General features: G+C 44.0%; 1 protein-coding gene across 5 annotated transcripts; it reads left to right on the top strand.

Annotated features, from left to right (window-relative positions):
* Positions 1-4,752: 4,752 nt before the first annotated feature.
* Positions 4,753-16,917, top strand: CLK4 (CDC like kinase 4). 5 transcript variants are annotated; one of them, XM_062002147.1, is made up of 14 exons: positions 4,753-4,863; positions 6,835-6,894; positions 7,499-7,659; positions 8,713-8,938; positions 10,118-10,208; positions 10,608-10,674; positions 12,257-12,373; positions 12,480-12,646; positions 12,746-12,840; positions 13,863-13,992; positions 14,315-14,397; positions 14,813-14,892; positions 16,384-16,471; positions 16,559-16,917. In XM_062002147.1, exons 2-14 carry the CDS (start codon positions 6,841-6,843, stop codon positions 16,694-16,696), a joined length of 1,497 nt encoding a protein of 498 aa, XP_061858131.1. In that variant the 5' UTR covers positions 4,753-4,863; positions 6,835-6,840; the 3' UTR covers positions 16,697-16,917. The 5 variants fall into 5 exon arrangements, with proteins under 5 accessions (XP_061858131.1, XP_061858132.1, XP_061858133.1 ...); XM_062002148.1 differs by lacking the exon at positions 6,835-6,894; XM_062002149.1 differs by lacking the exons at positions 6,835-6,894; positions 8,713-8,938; positions 10,118-10,208.
* The last annotated feature ends 9,509 nt before the right edge of the window (positions 16,918-26,426 follow it).

Genomic DNA, 26,426 nt, shown 5'->3' on the forward strand with positions numbered 1-26,426 from the left:
TTGCCTGAACTGTCTATGGTTTCTAAATTTTGTAATGTGAGTGTCAAATAAGAATAAGAATTAAAAAAGAAAAAAGCTCAGCTTGTGTGGATTTTGTTCCTCAGCTTTATTTGAGTAGAGGTTTCAACAACTACAGAGCTACGGAACAGGCTGTAAAGAAACTAGGATTGCTTTGGAACCCCCAAAATACAGAGATGTCCCTAACTCTGCACAGCAGTTCATGAGTATTGTCGAAAACACGGTAGGATCCATGTTTTCTGCTCCTCCTCTTGTTTCCGCTTTACTGCCATTCTCTTCATCCTCACGTATTCAGAACATTGCAGTGCACATACACTGAGAGGAAAAGAGACAAAGTCTCTAAGTTCCCATAATCAAGTATTTTCCCCTAACAGGAGTCATAGGCTTCAAACTTCTTCATAATGAAAGGAAAAAGCCTGGAGTGAGATGGAGTATTTTTAGTCTGTTCCTATAAAACTCGGTGGTATAACTGATGTTTGAATCCGTTCTTTTATTTGTTATATTGCAGTAAACTGAGAGCTTCTACTGAGATGAGAGATCCGTTTCGGTCACAATGTACAGTAAGAGACATCCTTGCTTCAAGTAGCTTAAAATTCTTTGAAATAAGAAAGCAGTTCAGAGGTGAAACTCTTCTGTAGGTGTAAGTGGTGGAGTTTCCTTGATGTAACGTTAGGCATCTGCATGGCCTTGCTTCTGTGAGGAGAGGTTACATCTGTCCAGCACAGCCTGGCTCTGCCTGCTGTTACCAGCTAAGGACTCCTGCTCTAGGTTGTCTCAGTGACTCCAAAGCTCACACAACTGTGATGTGCCACTCCTTTGCTCAGCACAGTGTTCTCACTTGCAGTGTCACAGCTGCTGTCAAAAGGGACTGTTAAGAGACCTGTCTGACTTTCCTGTAAACTGTAGCTTATTCGGGCTTCTCAGTGTCAAGCCCTCAAGTTTTTATTAGGCTAAAACATTTCAGTCCTCAAAAGGCTCAGTTATGTCACAGAGTGAGAAGAAGTTTCAACTGTCCCTGTGAGCCTTCCAATAAAAGGGGATGGAACAGGTCAGCACAGCCCAAGGTGACCCCAGCTGCACATTCACACCCAAGGAACAACCAGCCCAAACCCTGGAAAGAAAACATCTTGCCTGAGTGGCAGCCTGCCAGCTCCTTCAGGCATGGCACTTTGATTGCCCTTAACATCTTAATACAATGTAGGAAGACGCTGAAGCCAGCGTAGGTAATTGCAGTCTGCCACTGGTCACAGCTCAGAGAGAACCATCACGTTATTTGGCCACAACTTTTCACCGCTGCATATGTGAATGAACACAAGTGCTCATGCCCACACTAAGTTTCTGGGTCACTGCTCTTCTAAGCAAAATTCTAATAACTCATGAACAAGGAAAACGTGCCCCTGAGCCATAACCATATCTTGTTCTTTTTGACCTGGCTGAATAACTGGGTTTTTTTCCTTCTTTTGTATAATGTGGAAAAAAAAAATAGTGATCCTTTTAAACTCTCCTGGAGTGGAAATCCTACTGTCAGTATGTTTCTGCTGATCCACTCCTCCAAGTGTTTTTTGGATCCCCATTTGGTTCCATCACTTATAAACAGACTGTATTGTCACTACTCTGCCCCTCAACTCCCAAGCAAAGCTGCAGCTGGTACCACCCCATCGAGGGGATCTAAGAAATTCTCTCCATCAGTATAAAACCCGAACGATGGAACTGCAGAAATGCATAAACAACTAAAGACAAAACACAACTACTACTCAACCACCCTCTGATGAAACAGGAGGAAAACCAAAACCAATGTGTCTTTAATGAAGAGAAAGCAAGCATGGCACTGGAAGTACTGAAACCCAGGATTTTTTGGCTGTGCTGTTCAATCTTTCTGAGGTTTTGGGCAATGAGAAAACTGAATGAGATTTACATTTCCTGAATAGCTGCTGTGAGGATGGAGCACCTCCTGTTGTAAAGTATTTGAAAGAGGGACCATACAGAATTGCATTTTCAAGCAAATGTTTTGAATGTAGCTTTTCATACACACATAAATGTGTCCCACCAGGATAATTACACTGAATTGTAACATATTCTGCTGTACAAAGCAATCTAAACCATGGGTGCACTGTGTGTTACTCTCTCCTCAAGTTGTGCATACGTTTGCTGTTGTAAAGTCTAATTATACACGGAAATATCTCATATAAACTACAGTAAATACCATAAGGGTTGACAGGACAGCAGAACCAGCTATAACTACACTCAAACAATTTTGCTTCCCAGATTTGTAGAGACTAAACGTATCTAATTTGATTCTTCACCATTAGATTATTCTTATCTTAAAAATGGCTATTTCTACAGGGGCAGTTGCTTTGTTTCCACTACATAACCTGGCCATGGCCAGTGAATTTCTCCTGATTTTATCCTTCTCTGAGACACCAAGTAAGTTCCAGCTGACATTAATCCTCTACTGCTGGGTCTCCACTGCCACCTCCTGAACAGGAAGGAAAATTAGCTGCTTCAAAACTGCTTTTCTATTTGGAATGGATATAGAGGCATTTTTGAAAGCACTTTGTTTGGATGAACAGCAATAGCTGAAACTGTTTTGCAATCTCTCTGTAGAAATTTCTTTAGTTTACCAAAGAAACATACTAGTATGTTTGATGTGAAGGTGGTACAGCCTTTATACACCAGTTTTCTTCTCCAAAAAGGTTCAAACTGACAAGTTAATTATTCATAAGTTTTCATAGAACTTATGAATAGAATAATAGAACCAAAATTTTCCTGCTTCAAGGTAGTCAGTTCTGATAGTCTCTTCAGCATTACCTGCTTTTTTCCCATTTAATGGGACTTCCACAAATTGTCCCTTAGTTGCTGTACCCTGTTGGAGGGCATAAAACCCTAGAAGAGGCAGTGAGGCAACAAGGCAGATATGATCCTGTCACATCCCATTTCTCTGCCCTGCCAGGGATACCAGCCACTGGTTTGTCATCAGCCTTTCAGCAAGAAGCTTTCCATAAAATCCAGATACCCTTCCTGGACATTGCTCTCGGAATAAGACCTTGGTGAGAGACCATAATTATCTGGTACAGTGGGATACTGTCAGGTCAATGGGTATTTCCTGCATGTTCACAACACTTCTGCATGCATGCCAATGTCTACATGCTCATTTTATCCCTTCTTTTTCCCCCTGCTTGCAATCTGAGAGACTTCCTCAAGCAGAGGCTGTATCAGTGGATGCTGGGAAAACTCTTTAACACTTTGCAGATATTATTGATGTTTTTATAAATAATAACCAATCATTTACATGCTAAATAAGAAACATGACACTACTGGCACCACAGCCGTGATTGGCATTGAGAGATTCGGTATTTGACAAGGACTATGAGGTTAAAAGATTTTTCAAAACCATGTGGCAATATACAACCACCAATACTCTGTAACTTTGTTTCTCTTTTCTTAAAAAAAAAAACACAGCAAGAAGGGAAAAAAGGATTTTCACTCTAGTGCAAATCACATTTAAATTCTTCACTGATAAATTTTTAAACCACAAAACCAAACTAGTGTCCTCATTTCAGTACTACTTGCTAATACTTTGAGGGACTGAAATTAAAAATACACCAATATTTGTTCCATAAAACAGGATACTTTGCCTCAGATATTCTGTTTTCCCCCTCAGTGGCACTATCTTGCTGTCTTAGAGGTGAAACTTGCCAAAATTACTCTGGCAGAGAATCACTGAGTTCAGAATTTTTTCAATTTCTCCAATAACCTTCAGAGATTTGCAATTTTCCCCAGATAAAGCACTGTGAGGTAATAAACATGAAGTTTGCACTTCAGCTCCACTTTCCCCTTGTCTTTGGTTTGCCTATCTTTAAACAATCCCTTTAGGTTTATTAAACTTAGTGACTGCTAGAGGAGTTGGTAATATTGTTCTTCCACTGTGCAATACTGTATTAGTTGTGTATTGTAATATTGTATTATTGTATTAGACCTGTGATACCAGGGTTTTGCTTTCCCAGGAGCAAGTGTTTGTCTCTGCCACATGCAGATGACTAAGCTTGAATCACCCTTGTCTGTGTATCGGGGTATGAATCAGGAGCTGCCCCGGCACTCTGTTTTCCTCAGACATCTCTCCCATGCACACGCTTGGACTGTGACTCCTCACAGGGGAGGGGGCAGCTGCAAGTTGATGACTTGGGCCGACAATGGGTTTTCTGAGGTTTTCGCTGCCTGTTGGCATCACACAGAAAGGCCTCTCCCAGGTCTTGCCTGTGAGCTCCTCTATACGGGTAAGCATGAAGCCAGGTCCAACAGTGAAACCAACCTGGACACCCAACTGCTTAAACACAGCGTGTGACGCGTTCATTGGGAGAAGTCAGGAGGTGCTGAAGAGTTCTGCACCGCTCCACCGGTCCGACCAGACCTCTCGTGCCCTCAGCGTTGGCTGGTTAAACGGGCGCAGCGGGGCCCTGCAGCTCGGGGGTAGCCTTTGAACCCGGACTCGCTGATTGAACCCCTGCGATCTTTAGCCCACACGGCCTCAGGCTGCTTAGAATTTCCCCCCGAGACGTTCGGGCAAAGGCCGGTGCGAGGCGCCCCGCGAGCGGCCGCCATGACGACCGCGCAGTCACAGAGGCGGCGCGCGGCTCCACCCTGCCCGTCTCTCCACCTCCACTAGGGGGCGGTTTTAGCCGCGCGCCCGCCCGCTGGCGTGTGACGTCACGGCGCAGCGGAGGCGCGCGAGGGAGAGCGAGGGCGGAGAAGAGGGAGCAGCAGCTTCTCCGAGCTCGGCTGCCGCCGCCATTTTGTTTGTGTGCGCAGGGCGGACGCGGGGCTCGCTCGCCTGGGGTTTTTTCAGCTGTAAGTGGGGCAGGCGGCCTTTTTCCTCAGTCTCTTTTCTTCTTCCCTTTTTCCTTTTCGTCTTCTGTTCTTCCCTTTTTCCTCTTCCTTTTAGCCTTTCCAGGGGGACGAAGAAACGGAAGGGGCGCAGAGGGTTGAGGGGAGGGCGGAGGGGCTGCTCGCGTTGCCTCGGCGGCCTGGGGAGTGGGATGAGCGTAGAGACTTGTGTGAGGGCTTGATCGAGGAGAGGTTGGGGCCAAGGAACGGACCCTCGGTCCAGGACCCCCCTGGCCAAGGTTTCGCGAGGCGAAGAGGGCCTGTGTGGCAGTACGTGTGGGGGCAGGGCCGGGCCGGGGCCTGGCGTGCGGCGCTGGCTGCCGTGATGGGGGCCGAACAGCTCGGGTCTAGAGCCCGCTGCGAACGGAGGTGCCAGGCGCCTGCCCAGACGGCGACGGGAACGAGCCCTTCCTCCCCCACACGGCTCCAGAGGCCTCCCGAGGGGAGACCGGCGTGGAAGTGGGCCTCGTGGCCGTGGGTGGGGGTGGTGTGTGCCTTCTCTAGGGCTTGCTGCTGCGTGTCTGCACCCCAGAGACGCAGGTCGGCCTGCCCGGCGGACTTTGGCCACCTCAAAGGAATAAGCTTTTGACCTCCTGCGATCCGTGTGCGGCCTGCCAAGTTTTCGAGAAGAGACATTTAGAAATTGCTGTGTCGGCAGCTCGTGGCAGGAGTCTGGTGGCCTTGCTGGGGCGCTCTGGGGACAAGCCTTTTACTAAAGCTCCGTGCCTCCCCTTTGAGAAACCTTATGGCACCGTGTGGGAGTGAAAACGGCCTGTGATACGAATTAGGACCACATGGTATAGGAATGCATATGTTCATGTCAGCTGTCGGTATTACATAAGTGATGTGCTTCGGTGCATAAATTTAGAGGGAGTGCATAATAGTAAAAGAAAAAAATTAAGGTGGCTCCTACAGTAAAATGGATCTTGGCCACTTTGGTCTTTGCACAGATTCTTTACTATTTCTTCCTCGTTTTCGTTTATTTAGCTCTTTTAGAGACAGGCTTTGCAACTTCCTCCTTAATTCCAGTAATTCTGCATGCAGTTGAGTGTAGTTAAGTAACCCTTAGTCTTCAACTATTTCATTTTCTTTATCAAATGTACATTCTTTACTCACAAGCCCACAGGACACTTTAATGATTATTTAGATAATTGTCCACTCTAGGGGCTTAATACATCCTGCCTTCTGCCAAATGAGGTGGAAAAAAAAGGCAAACATAAGTAAAATCTGTGACAATGGAATCGGTGAAAGTTGTTGTTTCATAATTTGAGTGAAGTAGATTCAAAGTAGAGAAAAATGACTTTGAAGATGGAGAAGGAGAAGAAATTCAAGTGTGTAAATGAAACATCGATTGGTTTAATTTTGTCTTTATCCTTCAGGCATTTTTTGTTAGTAAATTAGTATTTTTATTATTACTGTAGCATAAGTTAATAAGATTTTGTAAAACCTAGATCATGACTGATTCAAAGGATGTACAGTCACGTATTTTTGCCATTTATTGCTCCATCTGCATTGTATTTCTATTTTTAAAACAGATTTCCATTAAAAACTTTGGTGCAGGTGTCACAAATCTTGTGAAAGTATCAGAAAAGGCCTTTTCTCAGAATAGGCTCGCCATTTACATGTTCTAAAGGTTTCCTCCTTCATATCTCCAGTTGATATGGAGGCAACCAATATTGTTCTTGTGTAAATAGACAGAGTCATGGTGCCTTGTAGTACTCTCTTTATTTCTAAACTACTCTTTTTACTGTCAAAGCTCACTATGAAAACTTTTTCTTGATCTATGTTAGTTCATTCTTCAGAATATCCTGAAATAGATACACAAGTGTGTGGTTATTTTCAAAAACCTCTGTCAGAGAAGAATAAACAAATAATGGTCACTTTTGTTATATTCTTAATTCTACAGCTGTGCTTTGCTTTCCTTTTTTTTTCCAGTTGTGCATGTACCTGTTTGAACATAGAGTTCCTGCCTATAGCATCCAGCAACGGAAGCTGGTGGGTTTTGTCTTTGGTGAATCAGCTGAATTGTAAAACACCTGCATACTTGCATGCTGCCAGGGTTCAAAAATAGTACTACAGTTACATCTTCTCTGCTCTTCCTGCTGTTAAAACTTCAAAAAGCATTTGTTAACAGTGATCTTTAAATAGATCTTAGACCGATTGTACGCACTTGGCTTTCATGTAGTACCTCAGGTACAATATGCAATGAAGAACTAAATCCAGGTTTTGTCATAGAGGAAGGCTGAAGATTAAGGTCTCTCTCCAGCAGAAGACTCTAAGGAAATGATTCTGTTTAGTCACTTGAGAGTTTATTTAAAACAGGCTTTAATGACAAGTTTGAAGCTATTAGGTGAAGATGAGTCGGCCTATTTAGTCTTGATTTGTGTTTCATAACAGTCTCTCACTGTTAAGATGAGAAAGCTGTGTCTGCTTGCCAAACCAAAATAATATGTGGGGGAAGCTGAGGAAGGAAAATGATTTGAGGAAAATATTCTCTCTGCTTCTGTCATATTTGATCAAACTGCAGTAGTTGACTTGCATCTACAAATAGTAGTGTAATGCTTTTTGTCTTTTATGTGTTGATTTGGTTTTTTTTCAGTGTGAGATGCGGCATTCAAAGCAATCTCATTGTCCTGAATGGGAGGACAGGAAGAGCTGGGATGAAAGAAAGCACAGCAGCAGCAGCCGCAAACGCAGGAAGAGGTCCCAGAGCAGTGGACGAGAAAGCAAGCACTATAAACCAAATCACATTTCAGAAAGGTATAAGACTCTGATTTGAGTAGTGCTACTGTCTCTTAGCATGTCTGAAACAAACGCGTTGTCAGGGTGAGACTTTTTGAGTGCTTGAAGTTGTCGATTCTGTAAGGTTTGGCTTAAGAGGTAGTTGGTTTTGTTAACACAGTACCTGAACCATTAAATAGAAATTCTTTAATAAAAGTAAGTAAATGTTTCTAGTTTGTTCCACTGTTCTGAGTCGGGTATTGGCATTGAATACATTAAATATGGAATTTCTAGTCAAAAGTGTGTCTTTTAATTGACATAATGTGAACAAAAGCAAGAGAAGCTTAGTTTAATCACTTGATACAACGGTAAGTATGAGTTTCTTTTACTGATTTGGAGGTGATTTGCTTTGCCTTCCAATCTGCTTTCACTGGGAAGATGTGTTTTTGTGGTTGGTTTGGTTTTTTTTTTCTTTCCTTGAGAAGAAGATCCCATGGAATTGTTTTGAGGGCTCATCCTCATGCTTATAAAATGCTGGAAGGGGTAGGTGTGCGACAGTTTGGGGGCTCTGCCTCAGCAGCTTCCATAACAAGGATTTTACTCTTTGCGTTAAGATCCATGATCCTGATACTCTGAGGCTTTTAATGTTTAATGCAGAGCACTAAGAACAATGCTACTTCTTTCAGTCTCTAGGTTTTCTTTTTGGTTTTTAACACTTTGAGCTTTGAAAGCGTAGAAGGGGATTATTGCTGTATCGAGAGTGTTTTATCCTGTGACGCTGGAGGTTGTAATGAAGTTGCTCAATATATTTTCAGAAGCGTTTCTCCTTTTTGAGTCTGGGTTTCTTATTTACTGTGCACACTGTGGACAGATAATATATTGTTCATGTGGATGGCTGCTGTGTATCTGAGACTGACAATGTTAGGTCCCTAATAAAGTAACATCAAAAGCTCCACCACTTTTGGGGAGGGAGTCAATTAAAAAACATTCTTGGTGTAAAGACAGATACTATGTAACTCATCTCAAGTCACTTATCTTGTTGGAACCTCAAGTTTTTGAAGTGGAGAACATTCACTTAAAATATATTTTCAGTCATTATTTGGACGATAGAGCCATAAATGAAAGAGACCATCATGACCGGAGATATGTTGAGGAATACAGAAATGACTTCTGTGAAGTATATGACCACAGGCATTATCACAGAGACTATGAAAAGAGTCACCATCATCACTATAGCAAATCCTCTGGTCGGAGCAGGAAAAGTAGTCATAAAAGGAAGCATAAGAGACATCATTGCTCCAGTCACCAATCGCATTCGGTATGAGTAACTTTTAACTTTATTATTAATGAATTAGTGGTGATAGACTTCTTAAGTGAGTGCTAGAACTTCAGTTCCTGCTCACACTACTTTAAGAAAGACTTATTATTGAAAAAAAAAAAAAAGGAATTGTAGTTGAATCCATTTGTGAGCATTTGAGTATGTTCTTGAGACGTTTGGATCGGAGTGTTGGGCGGGGGTGGGATGATAGCCAGTACTAGTTATACCATGGGAACATGATCTCAAAAGTGAAAACGAGTAACCTATTTCAAAGTACAGTTGTCACTCTTTAGTTGTACAGCCTAGAGAACTATGTTTTTCCAAATAGACTTGAGAGTTGCTGTACATCCCACTACTAAAAGTAGTTAAAGTGATGTGCCTTCTTTCGTGTAAGCTTAGTTGGAACTGTGGAAGGTGCATGTGTCTTAAATTGATAAGAGCAAGCTGTGCAGTTCTAGACCCGATCCCAGAAAACTTTGAAAAGCCGCATGCCTGGCTAATGGCAGCTGATATCTTATTGGAGACGGGATAAGTTTGCTGCTTACTTTCTTTGAAGGCAAGATTTCTGAATTTCTCAGTATTGGCATGATGACCGATGAAACATCTTCAGCTAGAGGTGTTTTATGTCACTTTTCTGCAAAAGAAAACAGCAAGTTGTGTTAGATTATGCAGTGCCAATTAAGGACTTCAGAATAATTTTTCTTCTCTCTAAACATGAGGGAAGTAAAATTTCTTGGGTTTTTTATGTTTAGATTATATAATACATAGAAGTGTATGTTTTAAAAACAGGTATGTTTCACCTGACTGTAAGCTTAGATATGTAAATAAGTACTGGTTTTTGCTATTTGCTAGCAAAGTATTAGAAGTAGTGATGTTGCATTTTTAATCTGTCTTCAGTTAAGCCACTGTTTGAGAAACAAAATTGTGTTGTTTTTTTTCTGTTGCTTTATCACTTTAAGTATTTATCTGAAAATCTGTTCCTTGCCATGTTTTTCTTCTGTAACATAAACTGTGCCCTGTGAATTTCTGGGGACTGAATTTGAAATTGCTCCTGCCAACTGTTCGTGGCCTGGTGTGTAACTGAATGCCTGAATATCTCCCCGCTGAATGAATTGCGTATTCTGCCCTGAATTCACTCTGATATATTGATTGGCTGGACGATCTTGGTGCCGTTTCCAGAAGAGTCACCGAAGGAAAAGATCCAGGAGTGTAGAGGATGATGAGGAGGGTCACCTGATCTGTGAAAGTGGAGACGTTCTAAGAGCAAGATGTATAGAACATTTTTCAACACTTTTTAAAAACTTTTCAGCAAAAAAAAAATCTGTTTAGAATAGTATGTCAGAGGAGGGGGGCTAAAGAAATCTTCATTGCTCTTTTTGTTCTGTTTTTTTTGTGCTTTTTTGTTTTTTTGCATATCTTCTTTTCTGTAGAAGTTAAATACTGTGTTCAGAAAGTATCAATTAGTAAATGAACTTGAATCTTGAGATTAGAACAAGAGATAGTTTTTTGGCTAACTGTTTTTGTGACACCTGTCCAATAAAATAATGCATTCAGATGCTGATATTTAAAGTAATTATGCTTTTGTAATGGCACATATTAAAATCTACATTATAATATTCATTCCTGTTTAAGTAGTTTTATAATTCTAACTTGTGTTTATTCTTTTTAGATGAAATTGTTGCCACTTTAGGAGAAGGAGCTTTTGGAAAAGTGGTGGAATGCATTGATCATGATATGTAAGTGTTGATTGTCTTTATAAGTGGATCTTGGGCCAAAAGACAGTACTTAGCTCAGAAATTAAAGCTCGGGACATACTCTTTAAAAAGGTCACACTTAAATGGAGCATTGCAGTATATTTAAGAAAGAAGTCATACTTCTTTTGAGAGTTCCCTTGTAAGCTTATTTCTAAGAATTTCAGCTGAGACCACATCTGTCCCTGGTGGTTTTCAGGTTCTTCATTCGTTGCTTCCAATACTGTCAATGTTTTGGGGTTTTTTTCTTCTGTTGCACTGTGAAAGGCCCTTGGATGATATTGACTTTCTATGGGATGATTTATAAAGAAATACCTTGTTTTTCCTCCTAAGTTTTTGAAAGTTTGTCTTTAAACCTCCTTAGCCACATTTATCTTGGGAAACATCTACCTGGAGAGGGTTTATTTCAAAAACCTTTTTATAGTTTGCTTCTATACGAGCTGTGTATCCACCAAGTGCAAACTACTGATTATTAAGTAGGTGCCCTCCTCCCTTTTTAAGGAGGGAGAACTATGTTTTACTTCACTGCATTTTTTTATTGGTTGTACAAGTGCTATTGCCATAATTATAGAGAATGTGAAAGAACATAAGAGTACAGAATTGATTTGGGAGAAGACAAGCAACTGCTAGGAATTGACTGAACTGTAAATTTCTTTTCCTCAGTCAGCATGATGAGAATTGTCCTTTGTAGTTTTTCTGAATGTGCAGTACTCCAGTTCTTTTTCATGGAATGGTTACTTCTGTGTGCTAGCCTGTTTAGTGGAGGAAACAAAAACTGCTGTATTTCTACTACCTCTCTGTGTGCTAGGAGTTAAACAGTAAAACTGAGATTATTTTAACTGTGTTTTATATCTGGAGTTCTGTGACATGTTTCTAGTGTTTTTTCTTCTGCTTTTGCTTTGTTTGTTCTGTCATTTCACAGGTCTGTTAAGGAGCTTGAGATCGTGTTGTCAGGGCAGACTGTTCTGAAGTCATTAGAATGTGAATAGTTCTAGAGAGACAATTAAAATTGTCTAAGAGTGAATGGGGTAGAATGAACTGTGTGTATCAGTGTTCCAATTAAGTAATAGCCTTTTAGTTTAAACGTTACACTAAGTGTCGGTCAGTTTTCACTAGTAAAGAATACTCAGAATCTAAACTTCAGAACTTACTCAGTTCCCTTAATTTCACAGAAGCCCTGGAAAAGAGCCAGAGCAGGTTGTGCAAGTTGCAGGAAAAAAAAGTCAGATTTTTGCAGTACTTGCCTCAAGTGAGAACTTTGAAATTTTTTTTTTTTTATCTTAGGGGTTGATTCCTGATGTTTATTCTGCTTTAGATAAGACTGAGAAGTAGTTAAAGTAGCACATCCTATGAGTATTTGACAAAAGAAAGATTGGATTTGCATTTCTTTATAAAACCAGTTCTGGCCAAGTACAATGTGCTTATGTCAAATTCCCCTAATCCAACTTAATTATCTGTGATCTTTAATCTTCCTTTGTTTCTTTTTGTTAAAATCAAGCTGCTTTGAGGGTGTGGGTTTTTAAAAATGAATTGATTGCATTTGTGATGCTTTACTTTTCTTTCAAAGGAGAGGAATGCATGTAGCAGTTAAAATTGTGAAAAACGTTGGTAGATACCGGGAAGCAGCCCGTTCTGAAATACAGGTGTTGGAACACTTAAACACCATGGATCCAAGCAGCACTTTGTAAGTACAAAATTAGAGTAGTCAACACACTAAGGATTTGCAGAAGACATTATTCAATGAATTGAGATTTCATTTGGGTTTTGTGTTCTTTTTTTTCTTTGTTAAGCCGCTGTGTCCAGATGCTGGAGTGGTTTGATCATCATGGCCACGTTTGCATTGTTTTTGAGCTACTGGGACTTAGTACTTATGACTTCATTAAGGAGAACAGCTTTCTACCATTTCATATCAATGACATTAGAAATATGGCTTATCAAATTTGCCAGTCTATAAACTGTAAGTAAATCTCAATACTCTTCTCAAATGTTAGGGCTTAATTTCCTAAAAGGGGAAAAATGTGTTAATTATGGAATACTATGTCTTTTTTTCTTGCAGTTTTACACCATAATAAACTAACTCATACAGATTTAAAGCCTGAAAATATCTTGTTTGTGGAGTCTGACTACATAGTGAAGTACAATGCCAAAATGGTAAGTTTGTTCTTTGTTTCTCCCAAATTGACTTGGACTGCTTCTGTCTTCACCTGAGGTTTTCTTTAAAAGGGTGTGGAGAAAGGTCAGATGTTAATAGTTTCGTTTCCTAGATTATGGTTTTGCACTTTTTGAGATGTACAAAGTTCCTGCTGACAAACTTTGCTCTGATTCAAACTTGTGTCGTCTATTCACTAGTTCTTTGCTATTTCCAAAGTTCTGGCAGCTTAAACCATTGTGATAATGGCTTAGAATTTAACTAGGTTGTTTCCTTTGTATTTCTTAAGCTACTTGAATCCCTTTTCTGAAAGCATCCCTGTGTTTGGAGAGGAAAGTCAGATCTTGCGTTTTACAGTCCCTTGCCTTAATAGCTAAGATGAATTTTCTGTTTGTCATCAACATGTGCTGTCAATCACTGGGCATTGTTACAGTTGGCATGGGCCCTGACTAGGACTGTTCTTGAGCAGTGTTTTCCTTTTAAATCTAAGAAAACACTAAGACATAGCTTTAGAGTAAGACCTCATCTACACAAATCACTTCTGGCACTAGCAGAAAAGTAACTTTCATTGTATGTTGCTGCTTTTTTTTGTAGCATAAAAACTTCTTGGAGACAGAGAAGCAGGATGGACTTCCCAGGCTCTAGTTTATGCATAAGGCTTCATTACATTTTTTTTTTTACTTCAAAGCTAAAATGACGTAAATGAGTGAATGCACCAATGGGCAGAACAAAACAAGACACAAATAACTAATTGAATTTAACTTGAAGGTTAACAAAAGAGGGAAGGAGCTCTAATACTGTGGGGAAGGTCTTCACTCAGCTGGTCTGAGTATTCAGATTAAATCGCTTTGTTACCAGTTTCACTTTCTTCAAGCTTAAGATGAATAGGAATCAATGTGTTTCATTTTTATCATTTTATGTTAACTAGTACTTTGAAGATAAGCAAAGGTGATATGATGAATACTTTTTCCCTAAGCATGCTTTTCAAAAAATACTAACAAAGAGCATTTTGGCTTTCTTGCAGAAGCGAGATGAACGTACCTTAAAAAACACAGACATCAAAGTCGTTGATTTTGGAAGTGCAACTTTTGATGATGAGCATCACAGCACACTAGTGTCTACGAGACATTATCGAGCTCCTGAGGTTATTTTAGGTCAGTAAAGGCTTGTAAGATTTCCAGCAGTTGATTCCAGTTCATTCAAATGTCTTAATAAACTGGAGTAGTTGCTCATGGTTCTAGTAATTCAGTCATCATACATGGTGGCACTAGAATTCTTGAGAGTAAACAGTAAAAGAAATGCTCTAAAAACAGAAATCCAAATATGTTCCTTGCTCACTTCCTCCCACCAGGAGTCAGAGAGAAGTGTGGAGGGGGGAAAATGGGCATCAGCAAATGCATGGAAGCCGGATATACACTTTCTAAATTCCAGATGAGTATGTATCCACAATTAAAACAAACTTTGTCTGTTTTGCAGCACTGGGATGGTCACAGCCTTGTGATGTTTGGAGTATTGGTTGTATTCTAATTGAGTATTACCTTGGATTTACAGTGTTTCAGGTATGTATGTAAAGCTAAACAGAATGTTTTTCATTCAGTAGTCTTACAGAATACTGATTTTGATATTTGAATGACATGTACTTAACTGTTACTGTAAAAGGCATAACCTAATGGGCTTTTTAAGGATTATATAGATGAGATTATGAAGACAGCATGCATATATGAAGATGTCTTGAATATCTCCTTCAGACTTTAAGATGATCTATTCTGGCATTTTGGCTGATGAAGCCTGTCTAGAGTCTGAAGAAATTATTGGAAATAAGAGCAAAGAAAACATGCAAAAGTTGGTTTACGAAGCCTGTTCAGAAGCCATTTGAACTGTGGAAAGAGCTGTGTAACAAGCTACACTGTGTAATCTGCTTTTAATATTTTAAGCTATGTATGAAGATATTAATTTGTTGCTTTTTCCATGCAGACACATGATAGTAAAGAACACTTGGCCATGATGGAAAGAATACTAGGGCCTCTGCCAGCTCACATGATCAAGAAATCCAGGTAAGTTCATTATGGAAGAAGTAAGTTCTCGAAGTAATTTTCCTGTTGTAAGAGAAATTTTAAACTTCCCATTCTTAGATATGAATCAACAAGGTACTTCCAGGATTCTCATTATGTTTTCGTCTATTCCAAGAAATTGTGTCAGATTGAGGTGAATTAAATACCATAGTTTCTCTTCTGGTTTGAGTCGGAATTGCCAGTGGGCAAAACACCAGCCAGTAACTGCAAACATTAACACCAGAACATTAACTGCAAATCCTCTTGAGTCTTTAAGGCCAAGTTTGGTTATGGTCACCAGGAAAGTATTAGACGCTCATTTTTCTGTAATCTGTGAGAATTACCTGCATTCATCAGAAGATAGTACATAATGAGAGGAAAAAGTGGGTCCTGTCTTGCTCATAAGCTGCCAGCCTCTTCCAGTGTCTCTCACTAACTTCACTAATGTTTCTGTCTTCCTCAAACGTAACTGCATGTAGCAGAAGTTTCCCACTCCCTCTGCAAGGAGAGGCAGCAAGCATAGAGTTCTCCCCTAACCTCTCACATGCCCAAAATCCAGAGCCTGTAAGATGTGATGGTTGCCTAAAATCCAGAGCGTGTGAGGATGTTCTCTTTCTGGAATCAGTTGTCCTCTTGCCAGCTAATCTAGATAATCTGTAACTCCTGTTACAATAGAATTCCAATCATTCTGGCTTGGGGAGTGTTTTGGTTGCAGTTGCCCAGCTGATTTGTAATGTATTTTTGAAAACAAGACAAAACTTTGGAAAGTTGGAATTTTAATACATTCAGGTAGTTATTAAAAAATAAAACGCTTACCTAGCAGTGTGGTGGTGCAGCTGAGGTGTGGAATTCACACTTGTGTATTTTCAGTTTGCTTTAGAAGGACACTGGGGAGTAACTAATAATGCTAAATAGTTGCTCACCACTTAAACTCCACAGATTTTGTAAGAAATGTTTTAAACCAGAAGTTGGAGGGTGGGCAAGCTGTGGTTTTGTTATTGGCAGATGGAACACAGTTGGTTTGGGACACCTGAAAGCATCCGCTTCCATAGAATGGGAGGGGTTGGAAAAGACTTCTAGAGATCTTCTAGTCCAACCCCCCTACAAAAGCAGGTCCACCTAGATAGGGTCACACAGGAACACATCCAGGTGGATTTTGATAACCTCCAGAGAAGGAGACTCCACCCGCTCCCTGGGCAGCCTGTGCCAGGGCTCCCTCACCTTAACAGCAAACAAGTTTTTCCTTGTGTTTAAATGGAACTTTTTGTGTTCCAGCTTCTTTCTATTACTCCTTGTCCTGTCACTAGATACAACAGAAAAAAGGGATGCCCCAACTTCTTGACATCCACCACTTAAAGGAATAAATACTTGCTGAAAGAGATGTTAGCTCCCAAATGCAGAGGGATATGCAGGAACACTTTGAGACTTTTTAGAAAAGCATCCTCTGACATCATAGACTGACACGATCTTAAACTGATTTTTCTCATCGCACAGAAAACACTATTTTCACCACGACCAACTGGACTGGGATGAGCACAGCTCTGCAGGGCGATATGTTAGGAGACGCTGTAAGCCTTTAAAGGTAGGAGACAACATTTGTATTATTCTGTGTAGGTTAGCAGTTTTGAAAGATCTCGCTAACATTTTTTCTTTTCCCTTTTCCTTTCAGGAATTCATGCATTGCCAAGACACAGATCATCAGAATCTGTTTGACCTTGTTCGCAGGATGCTGGAATATGATCCAGCCAAAAGAATTACTCTTGATGAAGCCTTGCAGCATCCTTTTTTTGAGCCATTAAGCAAATGAACACATTCAAAGACCCTTTTATGCTTCTTCAAGGAGATTTCCTAGACTGTGTCAGTCAACAGAGGTTGCATGAAGCTTTTGTAAACTTTAAATTATTTTGTACAGTTAAGTCTGTAAATATTTACATATGTTTTGTATAACTGTTATGGTTACCTCGTTGAGCAGTTGTAGTCTTATGAGTATCAAAGTGAAAAATAAAAAGTAATTTTCATTTTTTGAAAGTTATTTTCTTTGAAACAGTGACCCCTCCTCTTCTGCAGCCCTCTTCTGGGCTCCTGCAGCATCTCACTTGAGGGGAGGAGCCTGGGCTAGCTGAAAGAGTTCTGAAAACATTGCACATTTTACTACCTTTTTTTTAATTAATCATAAAGGCCTGAAGGTTAAGGCCACCTCAAGGTGATGGCAGTCTGAAATGTGGATTATAAGCACATATCTTTTTGTGGGTCACCTCTTCCCCAGGTTTTCTGCTCAGCACACATCGTGCTCTGGCTGGATAGTTAGTCTGTGGAAACTTGTCTGATGCTTTCAGTGTGTAAAGTGTTTATAGGTTATTTTTTGTTAAGGTCTGAAAAGCAATGTTTCATGTTCTCGGTGTTGTTTTGATTCACTGAAGAATGATGGAGTTTTTAGTTATACTGCCTCTGGAGAAAAAGGGAGAGAAATGCTGCAGCTGACAGAACTGGGGCACGTTTACACCCTTCTCTTGCAATACTAAGATTGTTCTGAAGTCTTCAAGTATGTATTTCTGTGGAGCTTGATCTCTCATTACTGTTAAATTGGGTAACCTTAGCAACTGAGAAACACTCACGGGGAAGAGGATGGGTTCTCACTTTGCAACTCCTAAACTCAGGTGCCGAGCTGAGAAGAGGATGGAGGATGGCGTGCAGAGTTTGTTCAGGACGGCAGAGGAGGTGTAACAGGCAAGGTTGGGCCGTTTCAGTCAGTCCTGGCTTCTCTGTGCAAACCTTTCTAACTGAAGGAATTGATAAATTGTTTCAGCTCTGCAGGAGTCTGACTTAAGGTTTTGTGCTTGCCGACTAGGTCGTTAACGCAAAGTAAGATTGTCAAGTGGTGCCCTTGTCCCACTGATGAGGTTTAATTTGCAAGAAACTTCAGACATGCCTGTTTCTGCCTTTGGGTAGAAGGTAGATGGGAAAAGCTTTGAAGGCTTATCTTCTGCAACCACTGCCCCCTCCTGTGCTTGAGCATATCTTGGCATAGACACCCCACTTTCCTCAGGTTGTTCACATCATTGTTTCTTCTCTGCATGACAGAAAACCTTCCAGCTGCTATCCTCTGGGTCTGCTGGGGAGGACTGAGGAGCTCAGGAGTGAATTCCTTCCCTTGCTTCTGCCGTGAGTGCTTTCTAGAGGCAAAGCAGGGACTTGTGGACATATCAGCTAAGCAGTGCAAACCAAGGCAGATGGGAGGGGGGAGTTTATATGCTGCCAGAGGCCTAAACCAGTTCAGTGAACACTGGAAAGGGAAGGATTGTGTACTCTTGCTTAACGAGTACTGCCAGCCTTTGTTAATGTGTCTACTGAAGTACAGGGCACTTGCTAAAGGAGATATGGCTGGGAAAAAATAGATCTGTGTTTATAAGAAACTGTCTGAAATTTACTTTGCTTCTGCCAGTAAAGTTAATGCACTGTCAATATAAACATTGGGCCTCTGCAGGGAGGTGCCAAATCTCTTTGCAGGTCAGTGGAGGGAGTTTCTGTCCAAGGGAAGGTGTCCAAGGTGTGCAGCACTCAGCGAGGTGCCCCCGTGCTGTTTGTGCCAGGGGTTCTGTCTTGTAGGTCCTATTTCTCCTGTCCGCCAGGCTGCCCTTGAGCCCTTGTCTGTGCCAGGGAAGAGACTTTGACACACACACATACCCTCTTGTCTTAATACACCAATGTAAGTGGGGTGGATTTTAATCTTTGCATGTTGTGATCAAGCAAATGCTAACGGCCTATAGCTATTGGTAACAAATTGGAGGATGTGTTTGCATCTTTCTCTGCACTGCAGGTTTTTTTAGCTCTTGTACTGTGAAAATATGGTCTGTAAATGAGGGAGCAGTTGAGGCAGACAGACCAGCAGTATGTTTCCATGACAGGTCAGGTCTGTGCTTCACTAAACATAAGCTGCCAAGACAAAATAAAGCTCTCTAAGTTGAGCTGAGCAGACTGCGAAGATCAAGAGCTTCAGGGGCTGAGCAGGGCTGGGGAAGTGTTGAGCTGGGGTTTAAACTTGTTGGAGGTGGGACTTGTGAGACAGAAAGGTGCAGTCCTGATGGTCCTTTCTCTCCTTACAGGCTCTCTGTATGTCAGTTGTAAGGAGAGCTTGACCTACCTGGACATAATTTAGGACAAGGTGCTTTGCACCCTTGCAGCCCCCTTAAGTGCAGGTGCTGTGGGCATGCAACCATCTCCCAACGGTCACCAGTCTTAGTGAGCTCCCAGAAACGGGAGAAGGGGGTAGGGAAGAGATGGCTTGTGGAAAGCTGGAATTTTCCTTGTCTCTTCAGGCAGGTGAAGGTGAGCAGGAACTAGTTGTTAGCAAATGATACAGAGCTGCCTGGTCAACTGATTTGGAAAGAGGGGCTACAAAAAGTGGTGTGTGTAAGCAACAGGGTAGTCAAGCTCTGTGCAGGTGTGTGTTCCTACTAGTAACATTCTTCCCAGCCACTGACACCACTGATAGCGGCATCTCCTAACTGGCCTGGGCTGCACTCATCTCTTCTAAAGTCAGAATCACTGCTAGGAGCACAGGGGCTGTGGCCAGGAGGCAGAGTACGTTTGGGTTTGTAAGCTGTGCACTTGGAATTCCAGACGGGCATTGAGTTACCTGAGGATGTTTCAAAGGTGAGTTAAGAGTTGATGTGAGCAAATGTGTAAAGGCAAGGAAAAGGCAAGGATATCTGGCAAAGCCTGAGGGCACTTGGTGATTATACCTGAGCATCGTTTCCTTCATTTGAAGGCTCCCTAAAGCAGTCGGGCCCTTGCCCGTAAGTAACGTTAGGAGACCGACGGGCTTCGTATCCGGCCTCTTCCCTAAAACAGATCGCCGTTTCAACAGCGCTGAGCCTGACTCTTCTTACTGTGCCCTAGCCCTTGATGCTTCTGAGAGGTCTCGCTCGCGGGGCGAGGAGCGCCCGTTTCCCAGACTCGTGACCCTAGGAGGCTGCCCGCTGTCCCGGCAGCCTGTCCCCCTGGCCGGGGCCCGCTCCGGCCGCCCCGGGCCCGCTGGAGGGCGCCCGGCCCGCCCCTCCCCGCTGCTGCCCCGCGCGGATACTGCCGCCGCGGCGGGTGGAGCGGGGCCGGCCCCGGAGCGCCCCGCGCCCCGAGCGGCTTCTCGCCCTGCCCGGAGAGAGAGGAGAGGGAGGGGGCGTGTGGGCGAGGAGACGGGAGTGTGGGGGGAGCGGTCCTCGCAGGGGGCCGGGCAGCGGGGGTGGGATCTGCTCCGCGTAATCCCCCATGGGGGGCGGCGGACCGCGCTCGGAGCATCCCCCCTTCCCCGGCGTGGGGGAGGCGGCGGGGGCAGCCGCCACCCCCCGCTTCCTTCGTTTAAGACCCGGGCCGGCGGGGACGAGCGGAGGAGAGCGGCCGCTCCGCAGCTGCCGGCCCCACTTCCGCGGCGGGGCGCGCAGCGCGCAGGGCGGGCGCTGGATGCGCCGGCAGGGGCAGGCGCGCGGCAGCAGAGCGGGACCCCGCGCAGCGGCGCGGAGCGCGGCGCGATGAGCGCGGGCAGCGGCGCCGGCTCCGCGGCGGGCACCGCCACCTCCGCCCTCTGCTTGCTCCTCTCCCTCACCGCCGTGGCCATTTGCCTGCTGCTGGGCGCCAAGACTGCCGAGCTGCAGGGCCGGCTGGCCGCGCTGGAGGAGCGGGGAGCCGCCGGCCCCGGGCCGCTGCTGGACGCGCTGCAGCCCCGCGTGGAGCAGCTCTTCCGCGAGGTGAGTGGCGGCGCGGCGCCCACGGGCGGGCATAGCACCGGTGGGCGAGCGGCACCCAGGGGCTGGCAGCACCCAAAGGCGGTCACAGCGCCCACGGGTGTCACAGCACCTACCGCCCCGCAGCATCTACAGGCGGGCACAGCACCCACGGCCCCGCAGCATCTATGAGCGGGTGCAGCGCCTACGGGCGGCAGCGCCCACGGCCCCGCACATCTACGGGCAGGCGCGCAGGACCGGTCGCGTCGGGACCAGGCGCTTGGCCCTCGCTCTGCGCGGGCAGCTCGCGGTTCGCTCCGCATGTCACCGCTTTCTCTCTCCCTTTGGAGAAACTTGCTCTCCGCTACCAGACTTGTCCCGCATTGCTGCCGTGGCCGTTGATCCGGCAGCGGGGTGAGGCGTGGCGGAACCCTTCTGATGGAGCAGAGAACATGGCCCAGGTGGAAAGCTGAGCCATTTAGTGTTTGAGAACAGGAGGCTTTTTCCTTCGTTTTATTCACTGGCAAAGGTAACCCGAGTACGTAAATACTATTTATCTTTGGGTGTAATGGACTATAATTTCCTTGTTAGAAAGTTACGAACATGATCCGTGTTATCTGGACTGTGTATCACAGAGAATTGTGTGGTCCATCAGTGCTGAACTGATTTATGGCGGGTAGAGCAGACTAGTGACTAGTTACTTCACTTTCAATACCAGGGTTTGCTGAAGTTACTCAACAAATATTTCTGTGCTGAAAGATTTCTCCTACTTGGAGAACAATTGCCCACACTGTTACCCCTCTCTATAACTAGACCAAATCTCTGGGAGAAGTTACACTTTATCCCAGGGTTGTATTTGTCCCCAGACCCTGGTGTTTAGGTTCGGGGCTTCTTACAGGCCAGGGAGATGAGGAAGGCTCCCATCACTCAGAGGATAGGCTCGAAAGTCTCACAGTAGGTTCGCTGGATTTGTGTAAACAGAAGTTCATGAAGTGCAGCAAGATTCAACACGGCTTAGGGGGCTGCCGTGGGACGCTCCTGAGCGATCGATTCTCACATCTGGGGAAGGTTTTATACCGGGACAGGGTGCTGCTTTAAAATCGGTAGAGCCGTGAAGCCTCAGCCGTGCCAAACCGTATTTTGTGTTCAGTGCCTTCCAGCTGTGCGCGGCTCTGTGACGCGAGGGGGGGATGGAGGCAGCGCGGCGGGGAGCGGGAGGCGGCTCCTCCTGCTGCGTGTTGCTGCTGGAGTTACGGTGAGGGCACTGCTGGCACCGCCGCACCGTGGCCATTCTCTTGGAAACTTGGTTGTATTGATGTGCCTCGATAAAAGGGAAACGCTACCAAATATCTGGGTGAAAACCCTGAATACCAGACCGGATAGATGCCCGCGAGGCGTCATCACAAAATCTAGTTAACGTCTTTTCTCCAGGCAGGAATTAGCCTGCCGGTCGTGGCTGTGGTTCTGTTCCAATTACTCCAATAAATGTGCTTAGCAATGGGAATGGTTTCTGTGGCACTGCCTAAGATCATGTGCAACCTCTTGCTGAGATTTAGTTAAGTGTGGAAAGCTTGTTTTGTACTGGGAATGCTCAGATGGAGATTGTACAGGGGAAAATAAAGCAAAACCACATAATTGGGTTTCTAATGCAAGAGCGAGCTTGTTGAAACATTTAGTATCACCAAACTTTTGTCAATACCAAAAGCAAACTTTGAAACCAGTAACAGACTCAAGGAATGCGTGGTAGTGATTGTGCTACCTATTAATAGTCATTTGTAACAAACTTAATAATTTCTGTTAGTTTGAGAAAGTGGCTGTTTGTTGACCCAACTCCTCTCCCTTACATAAGACCGCTTGCTCGTCGGGCAACTTCTGCCCTTTCGGTGCTCAAGAGTGTCTGGAGAGAATATTTCCATCATCATGAACATCAACTGCAGCCTGGGGTCAGGGTTTTTTTTTGTTAAATTCTGTGTTGGTCCTCCTTTGAAGTTTACCACAAGATTTCAGAAGTGAAACCAAAGCTCCATACCCTCTCTGGGTACAACCCGCAGACTTTGTTCTCTGCCACTACCCAAAAAGCATTACCCCACATACTGACCCAGGGGCTTGCTGGCGTAATTTATGGCGGAGCTGTGTATAAAGAGCAGCAAACACAACACCAACATGCTGGCTCTGTTCCTTTCAGCGCTGTTCCAATGTTTGGCAAATAAAAGAGGATAGGAAATAATAAAGGAAGGGTGAGTGTGTAGCTAAGGCAATGAAAGCCAATCTGGACAAGTAGGATTTTGTTTCTGGCCCTGTGACAGGTATCCATCTAACTTAGGAGAAATTGCTGATTTTAAGATGGCAGGACCTTGCCCTTCCCTTGGCTGTTCCTTCCATGGGGTGTGCTTCAGGCTTCTGCTTTGATGCCCCCCAAACCATTTCCCACAGAGTGGTCCCAACCTGGAAGTGTCTCCACTTGCTCTGCATCAAAAACCCCAACTTGAAGTGTTTAGTTTTCATACTGGAGGGAAAATATTAACCAGAGGATTTTAGAAGCATCCAGTTGTTGTAAACAAAACTGAACTGTTTGGTTCACAAAGGAGTTATTGTCTGCAGTAGGCAGAGTGTCCTGATTAATCAGTTTCATGACAGGAACAATTCAATGGGAGAACAGAGGACTCACTCCAGGATTCAGATCAACTCTGCTCTTCCCAGTGATGCCTGCTGATCTTAAAGGACGGAAGATCTCACCCTCATTTCCTTGAGCATCCTTCTTATCCAGATATCTTCAAAAGTAAACACATGAAAATCGGGCATCTCTAACATTTAGACTGCAAGTTACTATCAGAAAAGGCTCTTCAGATCCTTTCTTGCCACTTTTTCTCAAGGGAAGAATATAATTTGCAGAAGGAAACCAGATGATTCTGCTATTTATACTTCCCTAGGACAACTTCTCCATCAGGTGCTATGATACTTTCAGGATACCTGTTGATACATTTAGGAGCTGTTAACATCACATCCAAGCAGCTAGAGATGAATGCGTAGGATTTCAAACAACAGATAAAACTGGGTAATCCCCAGAATAAAAGGAGAATAATCTAATTCACAGGTAGTCTAATTCCTGAATAGCCCCCAGCCTTCAAATACTTGAACTAGTCTGGGTTGTCAGCTATATAAATTTCAAGGCTGAACACCCTGGATCCAATAAGTACTTTGAATTTTCTCTCTTTGAGGTGCAAGGAGGCCAGTTATCACGTTATTGTTTTCTGTCCTGGTAAATACTTCAGGTGAGACAGGGCATTCCTGAAGGACTGAGAGTGCAACAATTGCAGGTAAAGATGAGGTGTTCCCATCCTTACTGTGCTGCCCCAGCCACGAAGCACAATGCCTGAGCTAATACAGCTTACCTGTCATCAGGGCTTATTCACTTGGGCTTGGCAGCATGCTAAATGCAGGCATGAACATTTTGGTTGGCTTAGAGTGCAGGCAGAGAATACTGACATCTGTCTGCAATATGCCATGTAGCCATTGCTTTAGTTTTGTGAATTTTTACATGTTCTAGTTGTCCCACTGATGAGTTTTCCACCTTGGAAGTGCAAATGCCAGGCTTTGGGTGGACCTGGGGCTTGGTGAGAACCCCAGTCTTGCTGGCAGCAGGAACCTGTACCACTCCAGATAGCATGAATTTTAAGTACCAAATTGGCCAAACTGGGTCACATCTGCTAAGACACATAATAGTTTGTGTGCTACCAGAGCATGTGGTGTTACCCAAAGAGGTTGAACCTGTTGCCTCTGTCTGGAAGGCAGCGCGCTGGAGGGCTCGGCTGCTGGCGTGCACCCGCAGCCCACTTTGGGATATCGTGCGTTCTCTAAATGACTCTTTGTATTCCTCCCCCAAACAGAAACTGGGTGAAGGACTGGCAAAGCTGCGGACAGCAAGAGAGGCCCCATCAGACTGCATGTGCCCCCCAGGTAGGTGCAAACGTGCCCACATGGCCAATGCCAGACTGCCCAGGAGCCACCTGCCCGCTGGACCGATGTTGCTGAACTCCTCCTCTTCTATTTTATTTCTTCCTCTATATCAAGAAAAGTGTGTTAAGAAGTGTTGTTTTTTGGGTTTTTTTTTCCAAGCTGAGGCACTCTGTTGTGCTTGAGACTGTTAACTTCTTCTATTGCCATGCTTTGGCCTGTTTACAGATAAAGGAGTTTGAGGTTTGGACAAAAGCAACATTTGGCTATAAAAATAAAAGAGCGAGTAGCTTTACTGGGTTGTGAGCGCTGAGTGTTGGGCCAAACCAATTTAGAAGTAGTAACAAAATCACTGGGGCTTAATGCAAGTGTGATAATTAAAAGCTGCAGCCTCTGTGCCGTTTTGGAGGGCAGGGACGTCTCCAGTGCTGCCTTGCTGTATGAAAGCTGCCACTGATTGTTTAAATTTCCTCTCAGAGTTTAATGAACTTCTTAAACTGTCAAAACTTCCTGTTCTGCTGTGGAAGTGCATGCTCCTTGGAAACAATAAACAGCTTAGATTAGTTTGTAAAGGAATCTCATTTTCAGAAATGCTCCATTTAATCCTCTGCTGCCATACTGGACTGTGTGAGTGATTTTAGGCCGAGTTACTTCAAGCCTCTTCCCTTTTCCCTTTGCCAAGTAGTGAAAGGTGGGGGAAAGATGTACAGTGTTTTGATGGGGGAGAGTGCTTCTGCATGTTACACGGCCTTGCAAGCAGCAGACAGAAAAAAACCCCAAACCTTAATGTAGATGCATAACAGGCAAATGGCCAGTGTCAGTTCTTCCTGTCCTCCTGGATATGAATCCTACCAGAACACACAGTGCTAGTACACACATACTTGCAGACTGAACAAGATGGACTTGGTTTTTTTCCTGCAAGATGATGTGTAATAATCTCAGAAACATTTCTGTAACAATGCTCTTAAACATGCTGCTGCAATTGTACTCACTGATTTTCAAGTGGAAGGCTCCTCTGGGCATCTCATATGCCTTGCTGCCTCATAACCAGACCCCATCACCTGAGACACAAGTCATGCGTACTTTCAGCCCTTCAGACACCAGTGGTCAAATTAGTTTTCTTTGTTCTGATGCACAGAGCCAGCCAAGTCCAGCAGCCTCCTGTGGCTCTGTGGGCTGCATCCTGCTCTAGCTGTGCAACTGCAGCACTTTTGGTGCAAGAAAGTGGTCAAGAGGCTTTTCTTTTGCTCCACAGAAAGCAATTGAGGTTGAAGAGGTTCCTTTGTGGCCAGGAACATCCCAATTCTGTTCCGGGTCACTGAGTTTGCTGGTTGCTGTGTTTGCGAGACTGGGGGGAAGAAAGGAGAGGAGGGGGAAAGTTTTCCCATGTGCTACTGAAATACTTGTTACAATCATTTGTAACAAATGTCACAGTAGTTTGTGCACCAAAGGAAGGAGAAGGGATTTCCTGGTGAATACGAAATGAGGTGGCATCAAGTGACTGCTCCTGGTTACCAACAGTGAGGGAGCTGAGCGCTGTGTAAGGAGGGGATGTGCTGCCAAGCTGTCGTGAAGCCTTCCAGCTCTTTTTGAACAAATCAAGGGAGTCTTTACTTGTGTTTCTCTCTACCCCACTCCCCCCTCCCCCCCCCCGGCTTTCTCCTGAAGAAGGCTGAATTGCCTTCTGGGCTGTAGTTGAAGGGCTTGGTCCAGAAACATCTCAAGAGCTTGTCGCCCTTGCTGGCACTTACTGCAGAGTTACACCAGGTTGCAAACTAACAGCTGAGCTCCAGTTTGCTTCCATGTAGCTCCTGGGGAAAAGAAATACCTCCCGTGAAGGGAACAGGGAGATGGGGAAGATCCTGA

This window comes from Colius striatus, chromosome 9 (assembly GCF_028858725.1).
Source record: "Colius striatus isolate bColStr4 chromosome 9, bColStr4.1.hap1, whole genome shotgun sequence".
Classification (NCBI taxonomy): Eukaryota; Metazoa; Chordata; class Aves; order Coliiformes; family Coliidae; genus Colius; species Colius striatus.